This window comes from Ctenopharyngodon idella, chromosome 2 (assembly GCF_019924925.1).
Source record: "Ctenopharyngodon idella isolate HZGC_01 chromosome 2, HZGC01, whole genome shotgun sequence".
NCBI lineage: Eukaryota > Metazoa > Chordata > Actinopteri > Cypriniformes > Xenocyprididae > Ctenopharyngodon > Ctenopharyngodon idella.
In genome coordinates this window covers 4,966,733-4,982,776 of record NC_067221.1, presented here as the reverse complement: position 1 = coordinate 4,982,776, position 16,044 = coordinate 4,966,733, and the positions used below count along the sequence as shown (strand labels likewise).

The 16,044-nt window shown below is 37.5% G+C and overlaps 1 protein-coding gene across 2 annotated transcripts; it reads left to right on the top strand.

Moving 5' to 3' along the window:
* Positions 1 to 8,803: 8,803 nt before the first annotated feature.
* On the top strand, positions 8,804 to 14,861 carry si:ch211-119o8.4 (somatostatin receptor type 3). 2 transcript variants are annotated; one of them, XM_051879362.1, is made up of 3 exons: positions 8,804 to 8,957; positions 10,284 to 10,718; positions 13,152 to 14,861. In XM_051879362.1, the coding sequence occupies exons 2-3, from the start codon at positions 10,312 to 10,314 to the stop codon at positions 13,807 to 13,809; spliced, it is 1,065 nt and encodes a 354-aa protein (XP_051735322.1). In that variant the 5' UTR covers positions 8,804 to 8,957; positions 10,284 to 10,311; the 3' UTR covers positions 13,810 to 14,861. The 2 variants fall into 2 exon arrangements, with proteins under 2 accessions (XP_051735322.1, XP_051735312.1); XM_051879352.1 differs by lacking the exon at positions 8,804 to 8,957 and adding an exon at positions 8,976 to 9,929.
* Positions 14,862 to 16,044: the final 1,183 nt, after the last annotated feature.

The following is a 16,044-nucleotide window of genomic DNA, read 5'->3' as shown; positions in this document are numbered from 1 at the left end:
ACTAAGTATGATGTTTCAAGTTTTACATAAATATAAGTGTTACACTGAATGACGGTGGAACATTTTGGCATTTTGTTCTCCCAAAACTTTTTTGAAACCTTAAAAATAGACATTTTACTTGCATTTAATGTGCTTTCTATGTATATAAAATCACTTTTGTAAATTTCTATTGATGCGGACATCTAAATGTCTTTGACCCTTATATCTATTATATTTATTTTATATTATTATCATTTAAAATAACGGTTTGCTATTTTAATATATGTTAAAATGTAATTTATTCCTGTGATCAAAGCTGAATTTTCAGCATCATTACTCGTCTTCAGTGTCACATGATCCATCACAAATCATGCTGATTTGATGCTCAAGATTTTTTTCCAGGATGAATAGAAAGTTCAAACGAAAATTTATTTGAAATAGCAATATTTTCATAACAATGTAAAAGACTTTACGGTCACTTTTACATTTTTAAGCATGCTTGCTAAATAAAAGCATTAATTTCTTTCAAAACAATTCTTACTCACCACATGGTACTCCAAAGAAAAGCATGGTATTACTGTGGTGCAGTACATGAAAAAAATGGTTTAACCATAGTATGTGTCCAAAAACATGGTATTAACATAGTAACATCTCACATGGTAATATGTTTTTGGTACAAATTTGAAACTCAAATGCGGAAAATGACTAAAATCATCATTGCCTTGTAAGTGAACTGAAGTGAAAAATATTATTAACAGTATATGGATCAGTTACTAGCAGTTTAACGGTTGTATTGTTTGCCATTTTAAAGTCGATTTCAGTCAAGTAAAGGTTTAAAGTGAACCAGATACCAAATGCCACCTCTCATGACTTGTCTCTTATTGCCTGTTAATGACACAGGAGGGCAGTAGAGGCCCAAAGCCAAGCAAACATCTCCTTGCTATGGAAGAGCAATTTTCAAACAGAGATTAAAGAATTTATTGCCTGTGACTGCTGCTTAAATGTCTGTGAAAAGCTGTCTCTAAAGAGAATTATCTATTTATTGCATTTTATCACTTCATGAGGCTTTTTATTCCACTAAATTACCTCTTTGAAGCTAAATTTAAAGTTTGAAATCACTAACAAATATGAGAAGGTATGAATATTTTTGACTCTGGAATACTTGATTCTGATTATTCAGTTGTTGCATTATCAAATATTTTAGCATAATGAGCTCTAAACTGTATATTTGATTGTTCTCCAGGCAAACATTCTCCTACAACGTGCTTCACATCTTCAAATCATTGCAACTCAGGTGATCATTTCATGTGCATTTATTGACCTATTTGGTATTGAGAATGTTTATGTACGACCAGTCAGTCATGATCTCGATCTTTAGTATAGATATTTCAAGATTTATTTGACTGATCCAAAAGAAAGTTACATCAGCAAATAGAAATGCAATAAAACTTTTCAGTCCACCTAAAGCAAACTTGATCTTCATGCTCAGGAGACTTACTGGAGTTCTCACTTATATTTTGCACTTTGAGATGGAAAGTTTCAGCCAGAGGAAATCTAAGCACAGACTGAGAGTGAGATATACCGTTGAGATCTCTGAAAATCTACAGGCGCCACATGAGTTTTTAAAGATCATTTTATTATGAAAACTAAAATCTGAGTAGCAGGAAATTGTGCAGAAGTCTACATCTGCTGTCTAGGAGAAATAATGAACAGATCTTATTTGTGATTTTATTTCTTAAAGGCAAGTACTGGGACTTGAAAATCTTGGTTACACTTTTTTTAATAGTCCACTTTAGACATTCTGCTAACTATGAGTAACTATGCAACTACATGTCAGCTGTAACATGTATGTTCTGTTTAGTTTCAGTGTTTTGTTTTCCATTTTGTTCCAGTATGTTTTTGTTCGCCTGTGTTCCCTTTCATTTTAAGTTGACAGGAGCTGTGTTTGAAATAGTCCCTTACACCCTCATTCAGTATTCCCTACATTACTCCACTAATATAGTTTACTTGAGGGAGTGAATGAAAATGAGCGTGTGAATTCAGACATTGAGTGCACTGGAAGGGCTGCAGCTTTTGCATAGTTTAGCATAGTGCTTGCTGTTTAATAATAATTTGAAAATTAGCAAACTAGCAGCTACTAATGAAAAGATGTATAACTCTGTCATGGAAACTATAACAACAATTTAATAATCAATTAAAAAGAAATTTATTCCTGTATGATATTATGCTGTACCCACATTGGACCAGAGGTTTGGAAAATGGATTGATGGATGATTCAGCTGTGGGCGCCATCTTCTGGTCAGATGTAGGAATTCATTCAATGTGACCCACACATCGCATTATGGGTATTCTCTAGCTGATGAGTGTACATTGGTTGTACAATTGTTATTGCGGTGCATTTTGGGATTGAATGAGTGCACTTGATAACGTCCACTATGGTTCTGTCCCCTCAAATAGTGCCCTATATTTAAGGGTATAGGGAGCGATTTTGGACACAGCCCTAGTTTCCTAAGCTGCGTCCCAACTCAAAGGCTGCATCTTTTGAAGCCCACATTCAAAGACCTGATTGCGTCACAGCAGCATGTCACAATTTGAAGGCTCCTTCAGGTGCCGCCTCAAATGTGTCCTTCATTTTCCGTGAAGTTAAGGATACAACAGACAGGTCCTTCATGGCCTTGCCTATCCCAGAATTCATTACACGCCAGTGATGACAGTATTTTTTTTTTGAGAGAAACTGCCGAATTACACTTTTAAACATAAGTATTTAGTTTCAACTTACTTAAATATCTAATGATACAAATGTAAAAATAAAATAAACTTTAAAGTGGTTCAAATGTTGACACATCTTACTAAGATCGAATTCTATATACTTTTTATTATACACAGAAATATACCATGGTGAACATATTTAGACAGGTTGTGAACCCTGTTTTGTTTTCAGACAGTTCCAGTACAAATGTTATCACCACTCGTCAATGGCAGCTGTCACAGTTGCTAGGCGACAAGAACAATCCTCCGTAGGCTAGAGCGTCCCAATTAACAACGCTGGTTCTGACCTCAGTGGTCTTCGAAGGATGCAGCCTCTGAACTGGGATGCTGCTCTAGTGTGTGCCAGTTTGTTCCCTTACTGATTACATTCACCTGTTGTTCATTTAGTTTCCTAATTACCTCTGTGTATTTAAGCCCTTAGTTCTCCTCAGTGTTTTGTCTTGTGTTAATGTGGTATGTTTGGTTAGTGTTTATCATACTTGTTCCTGTATTCTCCTGTGTGTTATTTTGGATAAGAATGTATATAGAATTCTCCATCATCGTGTTTGCTGACCAGCAGTCCGTAACATCAACTAACTCTCATTAGAGTATTAGTAGACTGTTAGGTTAGTGAGAGTAGAATAAGTTGACGTTGCAAAGTTTCTTATAGTCAGCAGAATGTCTGTTAGGGAGTGTTAACGGCAAAATCTGTGAAAACGGTGACGTCACGCACATGCGTATTACATGTTTAGTCTATCCACCTGATTTTTCAATGTGTTTTCTGTGAATGTGTGAGATTTCCGATTTATTAGCCGCTATAGGCAAATAACGAGAAGAATATCAAGTGTAGTAACTGTAAAAATCAGGTGGATAGGCATAGAGACAGAGCTCATTTAGGCCACACCCACACCAGGTGGGAGGGAGGGAAAACAATCCAGCCCTCTCCATTGACTTTGTATTGCATGAAAACAGAGCAATGCCTAAAAGCTGCTGTGTGACAGGGTGTACAGCAAACAAGCTAAAAAAAACCCAGAACTAAGTTTTTATAAGCTACCGAACTGTAAAAGTCAGCCTTTAAGGAGACAAAAGTGGATACAGGCAATAAGACGTGAAGCATCAGCAGGAAGAATGGGCAAATTGTGGGATCCTGACACTCAGTATGCCTACGTGTGCAGTAAAGATTTTGTCATTTTTTGGTTAAAAATAATGAATGTTTTTTTGTTTCATTTTTAGCATATCCTGTCGCCGATTACGTTCCCCTCCAGTGGGCATAGTTCTCAGAGTAATGACACGTTGCGCTCTGTCTCAATTGTCTGTATCCACTTTTGTGTCTTTAAACCTCATTTTTTGGGTCGACAGCTTTTAAAAACTTAGTTCTGTTTTTTTTTAGCTTGTTTGCTGTACACCCTGTCACACAGCAGCTTTTAGGCATTGTTCTGTTTTTGTTATAAGTCAGAAATGACAAGGAGGCAGCTTCACGCAATACAAAGTCAGTGGAGAGGGTTGGATTATTTTCCCCCCGGTGGACGTGGTTTGTCGATTATGACGCGTCGCTCTCTATGCACGTTTAGCATGAGTGCTCTGTAAAAGACTGCATATGCACAGGCGCGTAGTCTTTCTTTACAAAGTGACATTGCCAACTACATGTCTGCCATGTGTAATAGTGTTTTTAGTCATTTTCACAGATCCGTGTGAACGGGGATAGTTTTGATAACGTCATCTGTACAAAGAAAAAACTTTTCCGTTTTTAGTACATCGTTGTCGTGTAAATGTACCCTTAGAATACTGATTCTAATAAGTAGTAATTCCTTTAGAAGGATGTAGTAACACTTGAGTAATTACTATCCAAAACCTTACAAAAACCTCAAAATCTAATACCTCTTAAAGGGTACCTATAATGCCCCTTTTACAAGATGTCTCTGGTGTCCCCAGAATGTGTCTGTGAAGTTTCAGCTCAAAATACCCCACAGATCATTTATTATAGCTTGTCAATTTTACCCCTATTTGGGTGTGAGCAAAAACATGCCGTTTTTGTGTGTGTCCTTTTAAATGCAAATGAGCTGCCACTCCCGGCCCCCTTTCCAGAAGAGGGCGGAGCTTTAACAGCTCGTGCTTCGGTTGCTCAACAACAACAAAGTTGGAGAATCTCACGCAGCCAAAATGAGGATTGTCAGTAACGGTGTTCAGCCTTACATTGTTCAAACCGGAGTCGACACTGATGGAGAGACTCAGGAAGAAGTTACAACTTTTAAAATGTTTCTGAATGGTTAGTGGATAAATTTATGTAGTTGCTGTGGAGTTGATTCAACTCATCAACTAGCATGTGCCGTCATGTTAATGTTTTGTGCAAATCCAGTGTTGAATTGACCCTCGTTTGTGAAGCAGTCCGGCATAAAATGACGGCATGACAACAACACTCTACTACAACAACTCTTCCTCTTCTCTAAAGCAGCCCAACATGGCCTCACCCCCTTTGGTGTGTGTTCTTGGGGGCGGGGTTTATGTAAATTTTAGGGTTAGTGATGTCACTAACCCGGGAAGAAGCTCATTTGCCGTGTTTCCACTGTCGGGCCTAAAGCGGGTGTGCTAGTGCATGCCAGAGCCAGTCGCGTTTCCACTGTCACTTCTGGGGCTTGATCGTGCCTCGTCGGGGCTTCCTCTGGGCCAACAGCCAGGGTTTTTCAGCCCACCGAATACCTTGGTCCAAAGCGGGCCAGCTCGGGCTTGAAAGAGTGGTTACAAACAAAGGCGGAGTTTATCTGTGTGTGGAGACGGAGGCGCCATGGATGATTACAATAGGTGACCAGCTAACATCAGCATTAAAGACTTTTAAAAAACATTTTAGCTCAAAACTCACTTTCAGACAGCAGCAAGTGTTTGAAATAACTTCTGTTTGTGATCCAATGTGGATTCTGATCACCAAGACTATGCGCGCTATTTCCATAGTAAACATGGTAAATACGACGGCTTGAAATCAGACAAATCATATACGTAGGCTATCACAATCATGTATTTATTTTATCTGTCAGCACGTCTCGTCTCTTAACGGACTGTCTGATATCCATATTTAGCTCCGCGTATGTCAGAAAATAAAATCTCGTTTTTCGGGATTCCTCTGTTTCTCAGACTGAAAATATAACTGTTGGGACTGTCACTGGAGAGAGTGCTAAAGCTCCTCAGGTCGTATTTTTGGTGGAAAATTTGTAGAAATTATCATTCTTTGTAAATGTGATGTAAACATATGACTACAAATAACATGACTACAAATAAACAGAAACAGATGCAACTGAATAAGTGTGTGTGTCCTCTTTGTTTTGTGAGATAACAGTAAATACCACTTTATTTCTGACTAATGTTTAATCTTGACACAAATTAATTCATTATGATCAATTTGTTTGGTAAAACATTGATGCTTGGTTTTTAAATCTTTAAGTAAACAACAATATGCCAACAAACACCTGCTTTTATCGTGTTCCCTTTACAATATCGCTAGTTTCCAGTAATTTCTTTCTGATTGTTTTTCTGATAAAACTTCCATTTGTTTGTGAAATGACGGGTTTGTGTGACGTTGTTTCAGAGAGGCGTGTTACAGGCGGGTTTTAGTGCAGCGTGATTTTGGGCTCGGTGCTACAAGTCCAGGGCTATTAGCCTAGCCTGGCCCGCTGAAAGCCCTGGCTCGCACTGGCCCGACAGTGGAAAAGCAGCTATTGTAGTCCCTACCAGCCGTTTGTTGTAGTTCTTAAACAGCGAATTCTGTAAAAGAAAATATCTCCCTTTGCATTGAACTTTGAGCGTCGTAACTTTGCAGGTGTTGTTTATGCTCAAACAGCAACATTACACACTAACTAAAGTTAAAAAAGTGAAATGATAATCAACCTTTAAGTCATTACTAGAGAGTTATCATGCTTTTCACTTTAGAATACTGATCCAAATAAATAGTAGTTCCTTTAACACTTGAGTCATTACTAGTGTATTACCATGACCTTCACTTTAGAATTAAATTATGCATTATTCATGTTAATTATGAGCCTGTAGTAGTTCTTGGTAGACTTCTCAGAGGTATGAAAAAATAGTAGTTACCGATTAGCTAATAGTGAACTACCTCATTTGACTAAGCACTATTACTTACTAATTCATAAATCAGAGTTTCTTGTTAGCTACTAGAATGTTAATAGTGTGTTACTCATTTATTCCTGTGTCCTTCATTAATGACGGAACAGTATTCTAAAGTGTTATGTTGTGGAATTTTGGATTGGTTCTAGATACAGATATAAACTACTACATTTATAATAAAAAGCCAGATCAGTTGCTTAAAAATTGTTGCTCTATTATCTAGGCTCTGCATGAATATGAGAGTATAGGCCTATACTACACATAATGTACTCCCAATAGCACATTCCCAACAAATAACGCACAACATCTGTGGATGACATGCTCCAAACTTCTGTCGCAGCTTCACACCTGTTCAGACCGCTATGGGAAAACATCACAGATCAAAGGAGCAATTTGTTTTATGTATAAAATGTAAGAGCATGATTAGAAGTCATTACATTATTATGCCTTACATGCATTAGCAAAAACACGTATGCTCACATAATCATGGGGGATTGTAAGAATATACATAAATCATTTCATTAATGGCCTCTCTAACACACACACCTACACCCACACACACAGCAGTGGGGGAGGCTGTAAATGAAGTGACATGACGTTAAAGGCAGCTGGATAAACGATGGGATTCACTTAGGGAACAAAGGGCTGTGAGTGGACCAGTATACACATTTATTATCTCTTAATCACATTCATTAAAGCAAAGATTACACAACACACGCTCATTCAGACCCCCATCCTTTAAAAAATGATGGCAAGCACATTTAAAAGTTTGATTTTAGATGGACTACGAAACAATAATGGTCAATTGCGATAATTAGATAACTTCAGTGTCCGATTATTTAATTCTTCAAATATTTAAATATGCATATTAGAACCAGCTTTTTTATTCTTAAAACTAACACTATTAAAACTAATATTTTCTTTCATTTAAATAAAGATAAAATAAAATATAAATATTCGATGAAAAATCTAACTACTAAAACAATAAATATAAAAATATTAATAAATAAAACTAATATTTATAATATAAATAAATATATAAATAAAAAATAAAAAATATAAATAAATAAAAAAAATATTAATAAATTAATAATAAATGTTTTTTAAATAAAACAAATTAATTTAAAGATAAAATAAATATAAAAATAAAATGTAATAAAAATGACAAAAGCACATAATTCCTAAAACTTCAAATAAAATGAAAATCTAAAAATAAAAGCTAATTCAAAATATTAATAAACACTATAATATCCTACTAAAATAAATACACTGATTTGGAAAGACAAATCAGAAAAAAAAGAAAGTTTATAATTTATACATTTATACATTAAAAATGTATAATGCTATAGCTTGATTATAACTGCACATGTAAACGTACTTGGTAATATCAGATGGTTGCTTCTTAAAAGAATAGCATGCAAACTGTTTTGTAAGTGCACAACACACAAGCATCTAGTAACAAATCATAAATTTGATCTTTCTCATAACTTTCACACACTCTGACACACACTCAAGTGGTTCGAGTTGAACAGTGAAAAAAATGAGTAACTCCAGCAGATGGCTGCAATCACAAGAAACCAGTAAACACCGGAAGAGTCCTACAATAATCAGCTTTTATGAGCTGATGTAGGTTTATGAGACCAGAAAGCAACAAAACTTTACCGACTTATCACACATTTTTCCACTTTCACTTCATAATTATGAGTCTGTCAGAGTGTGTAGGAGAGTGTTCATATTCTTCATTTTTTTGTGTTTGTGTGTGTGGTGTTTTTGGAGGTGGCCGTGGAGCATCATGAAGTATTTATAGATGTAAATTAGCTCTCTGTTTCACTCTCTCAGCCCTTTCAACACTGCCTCATAATTGGTTTCTTTCCGTTGGAAGTCTCCTTAACAGCACATGAATGTTGTTATATCCTAATGAGGATTAGAACTTCAGGTGTGTGAGAGGATGAATAAAGTGAGTCAGATGTGGATACAGGTGTGTGTCCCCCCTCATGTGTGTGTGTGTGTGTGTGTGGAGGGCTGGACTGTGTGTGTCAGGGGGCGGCTGCAGTGGGGATGCTGTGAGCCTCAGAGCAGAAGTGAGCCCACAGACTGCCAGACTGATGCCTGATCAAGTAACTTTTTCATTCTCTCCAGTGTTCAGTGTGTGTGTGTGTGTCCTCTCTCTTCTCCTGTGCCTTTGTCAGCCCTTTTTATTTGCACTTTTAGGCTGTATCTTGTTTTTTGACTGGATTGTGCCATTTTCAAGGACTTTGGACAATTCATTTTAGATCTTCTAAAACTATATGTCTGTCTATCTGTCAAATATTTTTCATCTATCTATCGTTCTATCGTTCTAATTTTTCCTTATCTATCTATCTATCTATCTATCTATCTTTCGTTCTAATTTTTTCTTATCTATCTATCTATCTATCTATCTATCTATCTATCGTTCTATCTAACGTTCTATTTTTTCCTTATCTATCTATCTATCTATCTAATATTTTTCATCCATCTATCTATCCCTCTATCCCTCTATCATTCTAATATTTCTCATCTATCTATCCCTCCATCCATCCCTCCCTATCTATCTATCTATCTATCTATCTATCTATCTATCTATTTTTCATCCATCTATCCCTCTATCCCTCTATCTATCTATCCCTCTATCCCTCTATCGTTCTAATATTTCTCATCTATCTATCCCTCCATCCATCCCTCTATCTATCTATCTATCTATCTATTTAATATTTCTTATGCATCTATCCCTCCATCCATCCATCCATCCATCCATCCATCCGTCATACCTAATGCTACATCAAAAATGTAATATTATAACAGAAATTTCAGTATGTCGCAGGGTTGGAATCAGATTAGCTAAAGCCCACTGTCAGGATATGAAATACCATTTTTTATTTATTTCAGCTGATCTTTATCATTGTTTAAGGATACAGGGATTTTTTGTTGTTTTATATGCAGAACTAAGAAGGTTTTCATATAAACTTTCTAAAGTTCATCAAGGTTTAATGGCCGTATGGATGTTCTGTTGGGGAAGTTGAATCATGGGCATTAAATTGTGTTTGGAGTATGTTCCTGCCACAGCCTCAGTGAGTAATTGTTCAGTGTAATTGCAAATGCCTGTGCTAGGATGTATATCATATATTTAATGGGTGTATTTTGCTCCTTTGCGCATTTTATTGGGCTGGTTATTACATCTTCCAATGGATTTCTGTTGTAAAGTGTAATTTAAGGTAATTGCTAAATGTATTATTGCAAAGTTTTTTTCATTTTTTTCACTGAGATCTGCGATATGTGAGTAAAATTGGCTGATTTGCGCTTCTGTTCATTTGTTTGTTTTTTCATTTGTGTTTATGTCAGTGTGTGGTTATTAATCAAGTATGTGGATGCAGAAAAGCTATCTTTTTATCTCCATCTGTCTCTTCTTCTCTTCTCTATCCCAGAGACTGGTTGATTTCTACACAATTCATCATGCCTGCCATTGTGAACCTACTCTTCAACACGGTCTCCACCAACACCACCATCTCCTTTTCTCTGGTGCTGCCTCTGGTTAGCATCCTCTCCCTGCTGGTGGGGGTCGGAGGTCATCTGCTCATGTGGTTGGTGTTGATGCGTAACCCACGGCGACGTTCAAAGCCCAGCTCTGTCCTCCTTTTAAACCTGAGTTTTGCTGATCTGTGCGCTCTACTCACCCTGCCCTGTGTGCTACTGAGCGCCAGCTCTCAGAACTGGCAGCTGGGAGGAGGTGTTTGTGTGTTGTTGAGCTTCATGACTTCCCTGACCGCTGGAGTGGACATCTTCAGCCTGGCTGCCCTCTCTGTGCTGCGTTATCGGATAGTGGCTCCCTCGACACGGCCCCCCGCCACCCCAGCGCAGGTGTGAGTATCTGAAGGAGATCGAGAAAGACAGTTGGAAAAAAGGATAAATCTGTTATATATTTTATGTAATTCTTTATAAAAACGTACAGGAAGTGCCATGCTACAGTGATGAGTTTTATTAAAATATTCCATCACTAGAAGAAATAATAACTTGATGTTGATTCACTAACCGCTCTGGGCTGCGTTTCCCAAAAGAATGGCAAACATAAGCAGATCATAGAGACCATCGGCCCTAATGATTTCTATGATCTACGATGCTTTTTGTAAATGCAGCCCTGACTGATACAGTGAAGGATCCATCACACTGATTTAAGTGGTAACTTCTGGGTCCTATTGAATGATTCATTTAAACCCTGGAAAAAAACTAAGCCAAAATGTATTTAAAATACATTTATTTCATACTAAGTACACTATAGTACAAATTTACTGACATATCGCATGAGACTTACTGATATAATATAATCAGACTTTATTTGGAGTACTTCTTTATCGCACATTTCTTAATATTAAGCCTAATATGTGCTTTAATATCACTATTAGTAAGGATTGTATGCATAATATCAGTCTTTAAATGCAAGATATTTAAAGTGTGCCTAAAGTATACTTGCAATAGTTCCATTTTAGCACAATCTTCATCTTTTTCTTCATCTTTTTCATCTCTTTATCTTTTAGTATATCTTCAATTGAACCTCATCACTACTTTCGGATAACTAAAGTATACCATAAGTACAATTACAGGATATTTATATTAAGTATATAAATATGTAAATGTATTTGTAGTATACTAGGCATAAAATAAATGTATTTCAAATATATTTTTGTATATTAGGACCGGCTCATAAGAGTCATTTGTTTGTAACTGGCGCGTTTGTTTTTGATTCACTAACAGAATCGGCTCATAAGAGTCATTTGGTTGTGATTTGCGCTGTTTGTTTATAGAAACGACTCAGTAGAGTCATTTGTTCATGAATTGGACCGTACAGGTCGTGCATGTGCTGTAGGTAGGTCTATTTTCAGGCGAACAGATCGCACTCAACACAAAAGAAACTTGTTTTTGTAGTTAATTCATGGTACAGTTAATATTTTCTTCTCGCATTCAATTCGGACTGCAAACTCGGGTAAATATGACTTACTTTGCCACGATGTAAGTAAAGCAGGGTTCGAGCTTTCGCTGAAATGCGGTGCAGAAAACGCTGACACTGAGTGAAAATATAGTTCCCGCGAATTTAAGAATCAAATTACACGTTTAATAGTCACCAACATTAAAGTTTTAAAGTCTTTAAATTCTTGCACCTCAGATAGGCCTAGTTGTGGGCAACAAACAACCACTCAATGAAGACACAACACTCTCCAAATACAAAAATATAAAAACCTTTACCAGTCAAAAGTTTGTAATAATTAAGTTTTTTAAATGTTTTTGAAAAAAGTTGCTGCATTTATTTGATAATAATGGTTGTAAGAGGTATGAAATCTTTCCGATCACCAAAGAGAGGCTACGCACAGGTCCTAAGATGGCGGCCGCAACAAAAAAGTCACGTGACTGAAATCCATGAATACACTCTAAAAAATGCTGGGTTGTTTCAGCCAATTTTGTGTAAAATACGGACAAACCCAACAGCTGGTTTAAATGTTTAAATTAAAATTTTAAACCCAGTGGTTGGGTTTGTCCATATTTGACACAAACATGGGTTGAAACAACCCAACATTTTTTTTAAAGTGTACATTAAAAACAGAAATGTAAAATATTATTACAATTTTGAATAATTAGAATAAAATAATTATATTAATAATACTTTCATTAATTTTATTTAATTATTTATATTAACAATAATTTTAACATTTAAAATAATTCTATTTTAATATATTTTAAAATGCTATTTATTCCTGTGATGTCAAAGCTGAATTTTCAGCCACCATTACTTCAGTCTTCAGTGTAATGATTATTTAAAAATCATATAATAACAGGGTAAGAAATACCAGTTTGCAATATCAAGCAGCATAACAAGCTTTTTTGTACAACTAAAAATAACTGGAAGCGGATGACACCAGAAGCCAGACACATTCAATTTACAAATGGCCGCGCCCTGCAGTCTTTAGGCTGATTTATACTTCTGCGTCAGACCTACGCCGTAGCCTCTACGCCATATGCTATGCATCAGTTTTCATTTATGCTTCTGCATTGTTGTCAGCGTCAATTTTTGACCTGAGGGAGAGGTTCTAGCAGACCAATCACAGCAGCACTGGCGGTCTGCGTAGAATTGATGTGTTGTTACATTTTTGGAGAGGTGCGCGTCAGGCTACGCCATAGGCTACGTGTGCTACACACAGCCTACGACGTAGGTTCGACGCAGAAGTATAAATCAGCCTTTATCGTGAAAAATAAGGTGAATAAAGAGCCATAAACTATATTTCATCCTCTGTTTCTGCCCACAGAGCTGGCACTGTTGCTGTTATCTGGCTGGTTTCCATCGCCATGGCCCTACCTAAAGTAACGTACATCCAGTTCGACAGCGGCTGCACGTGGTCGGTGGGTCGAGGTCACTGGCTGGGCTTCCTAGTTCCTGCGTTCCTGGTGTATTACGTGGCTCCTCTACTCTGCATCGCCCTGCATTGCGGGCTCATCATCACACACCTGTACCGCTGTCGGGGCACTCTAGCCGCGGACCACCGCAATAAAAAAGCCACTGCCCTTCTCATCGGCTCCACGCTGGTGTTCGCCATCAGCTGGCTGCCTTATTATGTCCTGGAGTTTGTCAATGTTTTATCACCCTCCCTTAATTCTGTCAGCACGCCCGCAAGCCCAGCCCCCAGCTCCACCACCCCGTCATCAAGTACGGAGGTGTCTCTGCTGTGGGAGGTGACCTCACTGTCTGCCATTCTCCTGATCTGTCTGGCACCTTGCTGGAACCCACCACTTTACTTCCTGCTATCCAAGCCAGCTTTGAGGCAACTGAGAGGGCTGCTACGCATCATGCACCAACACTGGAGAGCTGCTACCCTCCTACAGCACATAGTGCCAAAACACGCTCCCACACAACCCCACTCTCAGCCCGGGTCTCAACACATACTACCAGCAACGCAAGCACAATGAGAAAACGCACCCTCAGAATGACATGGTAAGGTACAGCACATACCTGGAACACAGCAAAGCACACCCACACGCAACTACACACACGCCACACACACAATGACAGGTGTTTTCTGCCAGAGCATCCTCATCCCTCTCACGCTGGCGGAGATTGTGAGTTGCTTAGTAACACTACAGAGAGGAACAGAAACATAAGACCATGGACCTCTGCATTTATGGCTCAGCATCACATTTTACAATGTTCCAGCATGCCAGCTGCTCTCTTTCCCTCTCTCAAAATCTCACACGGCAGATTTTTATCACCACGCTCGCACACATTAGCATGTTCTCGATGACATATGTGTTCATTTTTAATTCGCTTGTTTCTGATCAGAATAGATTAGATTTGTGTGGGCTGGTACTGTATATCAGATAGATTGCCTATAAAGGCTAAATGTAGTGCATTTGAGTCTCGCTCGCTGATCATTGGTGTTATGAATCATCAATATGTGCTGTAATGAGCTTTTTGACAGTCACTGTCAGCTTCGTGTGAAATGCAGTGCACTGTGATTTAGGAAATGGGAAAAGTTTATAAATATGTTTCCCATTAATGACAGAGGCACGGCTGAGAGAACGCAGCGGCTCTCAGAACTGTGTCACCTGCGGATGAGTCATCCTGCTTCACAAGATTTTTTCATTCTCTGCTAATATTGTAGCCAATGTAATAAAATGTGGATCTGAATTGATCCTGCACTTTTTCTTCTCCAATTTCCATTGCCCATGCTCCTCCCTTCAAATCAGTTCATCTCTTTTGCCTGATCTGAACTGAGAGGAAGGATAGAAGAAGAGAAGGAAACAGCATACAGAGTTGAAAACCATTGTATTAGCATCGTACATGTCCAAAAACCATGATATTGAGTATTGACATGTAAATCATAGTATTAGACAGTGTTGTTACCATTAACCAAAACTATTGTTTTGGTGATTGAAATAAAGCTGCAATAAAATAAAACAGTTAAGAAATGTATCTTTGGAAACTAAGTGAAATAAATACAAAGTTCTGTCATAAAACTCTAGATGGCACAGGCTAATAGGTCCTTTAACTCAACCTGCTCGTAATCACATCATTATCTATAGGACACAGGTGATTGGTTCCTGCTGTATCAGAAGCCAATGAGCTTGTGTGCTCAAACTTCAAATACACGGGTAGCATTTGCCTTAGCAGGGCAGCGCACTTTCAGAAACCCTCCACCTTCCCCAGCTCCACCTGCATAGGTCTGCTATGGGTAATTCATGTATGTTATATTGTACATCTGCAGCATGTCATGTATGTACTGTATTGGCAGTAGCAAGTCCCGTACTTGCTCTGCAGCAACAGCGTAGCAGATCTATACCACCAAGACAAAACATCAACATTGTCATACCCATTAGCACGCCAAACACTCCGAGATTTATGACAGAAATAAGTTTAACTTGAAGTGCTAAAATTACTGAAGCTAAAACTGAAATAAAAATAAATTAAAGCTAAACAGAAATATTAAAAACTAATAAAAATGTAAAAAGCACATCAGAACATTACTAAAACTGAAAATATAAAATAAAAGCTAATTCAAAATATTAATAAATACTATATAAATAATACTAAAATATCACTGGTATTAGAATGGTACATATCCAAAAACATGGTACTGGCATGAAAAATTACCAAAAAAGTACCAAAAGGGTATTTTGAACATGGTAGTACCATAGTATTCTTACCATACCATTTAAAGGGGTCATGAATTGAGAAATCAACTTTTCCTTGAGCTTTTGATATACAAGAGGTCATCGTACTATAATATCCTACAAGTTTCAGAACTGAAAACTTCCTTGTTAGTCAAATAAAAGCTTTTATTGACACCAGGCCCAGCGAACGACATGTCCTGGAATGTGCCTATGTATGACAGGTGAAACTCCGCCTCCACAGACGAAATCAACGCCTACTTCATCATTGCAACATTAGCCCCGCCCACTGGCGTGTTAGTAAGATGAGGAGAGAAGAGCGATACAGGACTAAAAATAACATTACCTTTCAAAGAATCCTTATGCTAGGAATATGGTTATTTATTTTCAACAATGTGAATGTCTCAGTTGAGCTTTATTTATTTATTTTTATTGTATTTCACTGTGGATTCTTTGGTAAATCAATCGCATTTCAGCACAGGCTTTGCAAACAGACTTTTACGATATGGACTCGACAGTAATGCAACAACATGTCAG

Bases quoted from the DNA above. Each gene is read 5' to 3' on its own strand.
- si:ch211-119o8.4 (XM_051879352.1), top strand. From the start codon at position 9,910: ATGTTCCTGCCACAGCCTCA. The intron at 9,930-10,283 runs GTGAGTAATTGT...TCTCTATCCCAG, and splicing joins ATGTTCCTGCCACAGCCTCA to AGACTGGTTGATTTCTACAC. The intron at 10,719-13,151 runs GTGAGTATCTGA...TTCTGCCCACAG, and splicing joins CCCGCCACCCCAGCGCAGGT to AGCTGGCACTGTTGCTGTTA.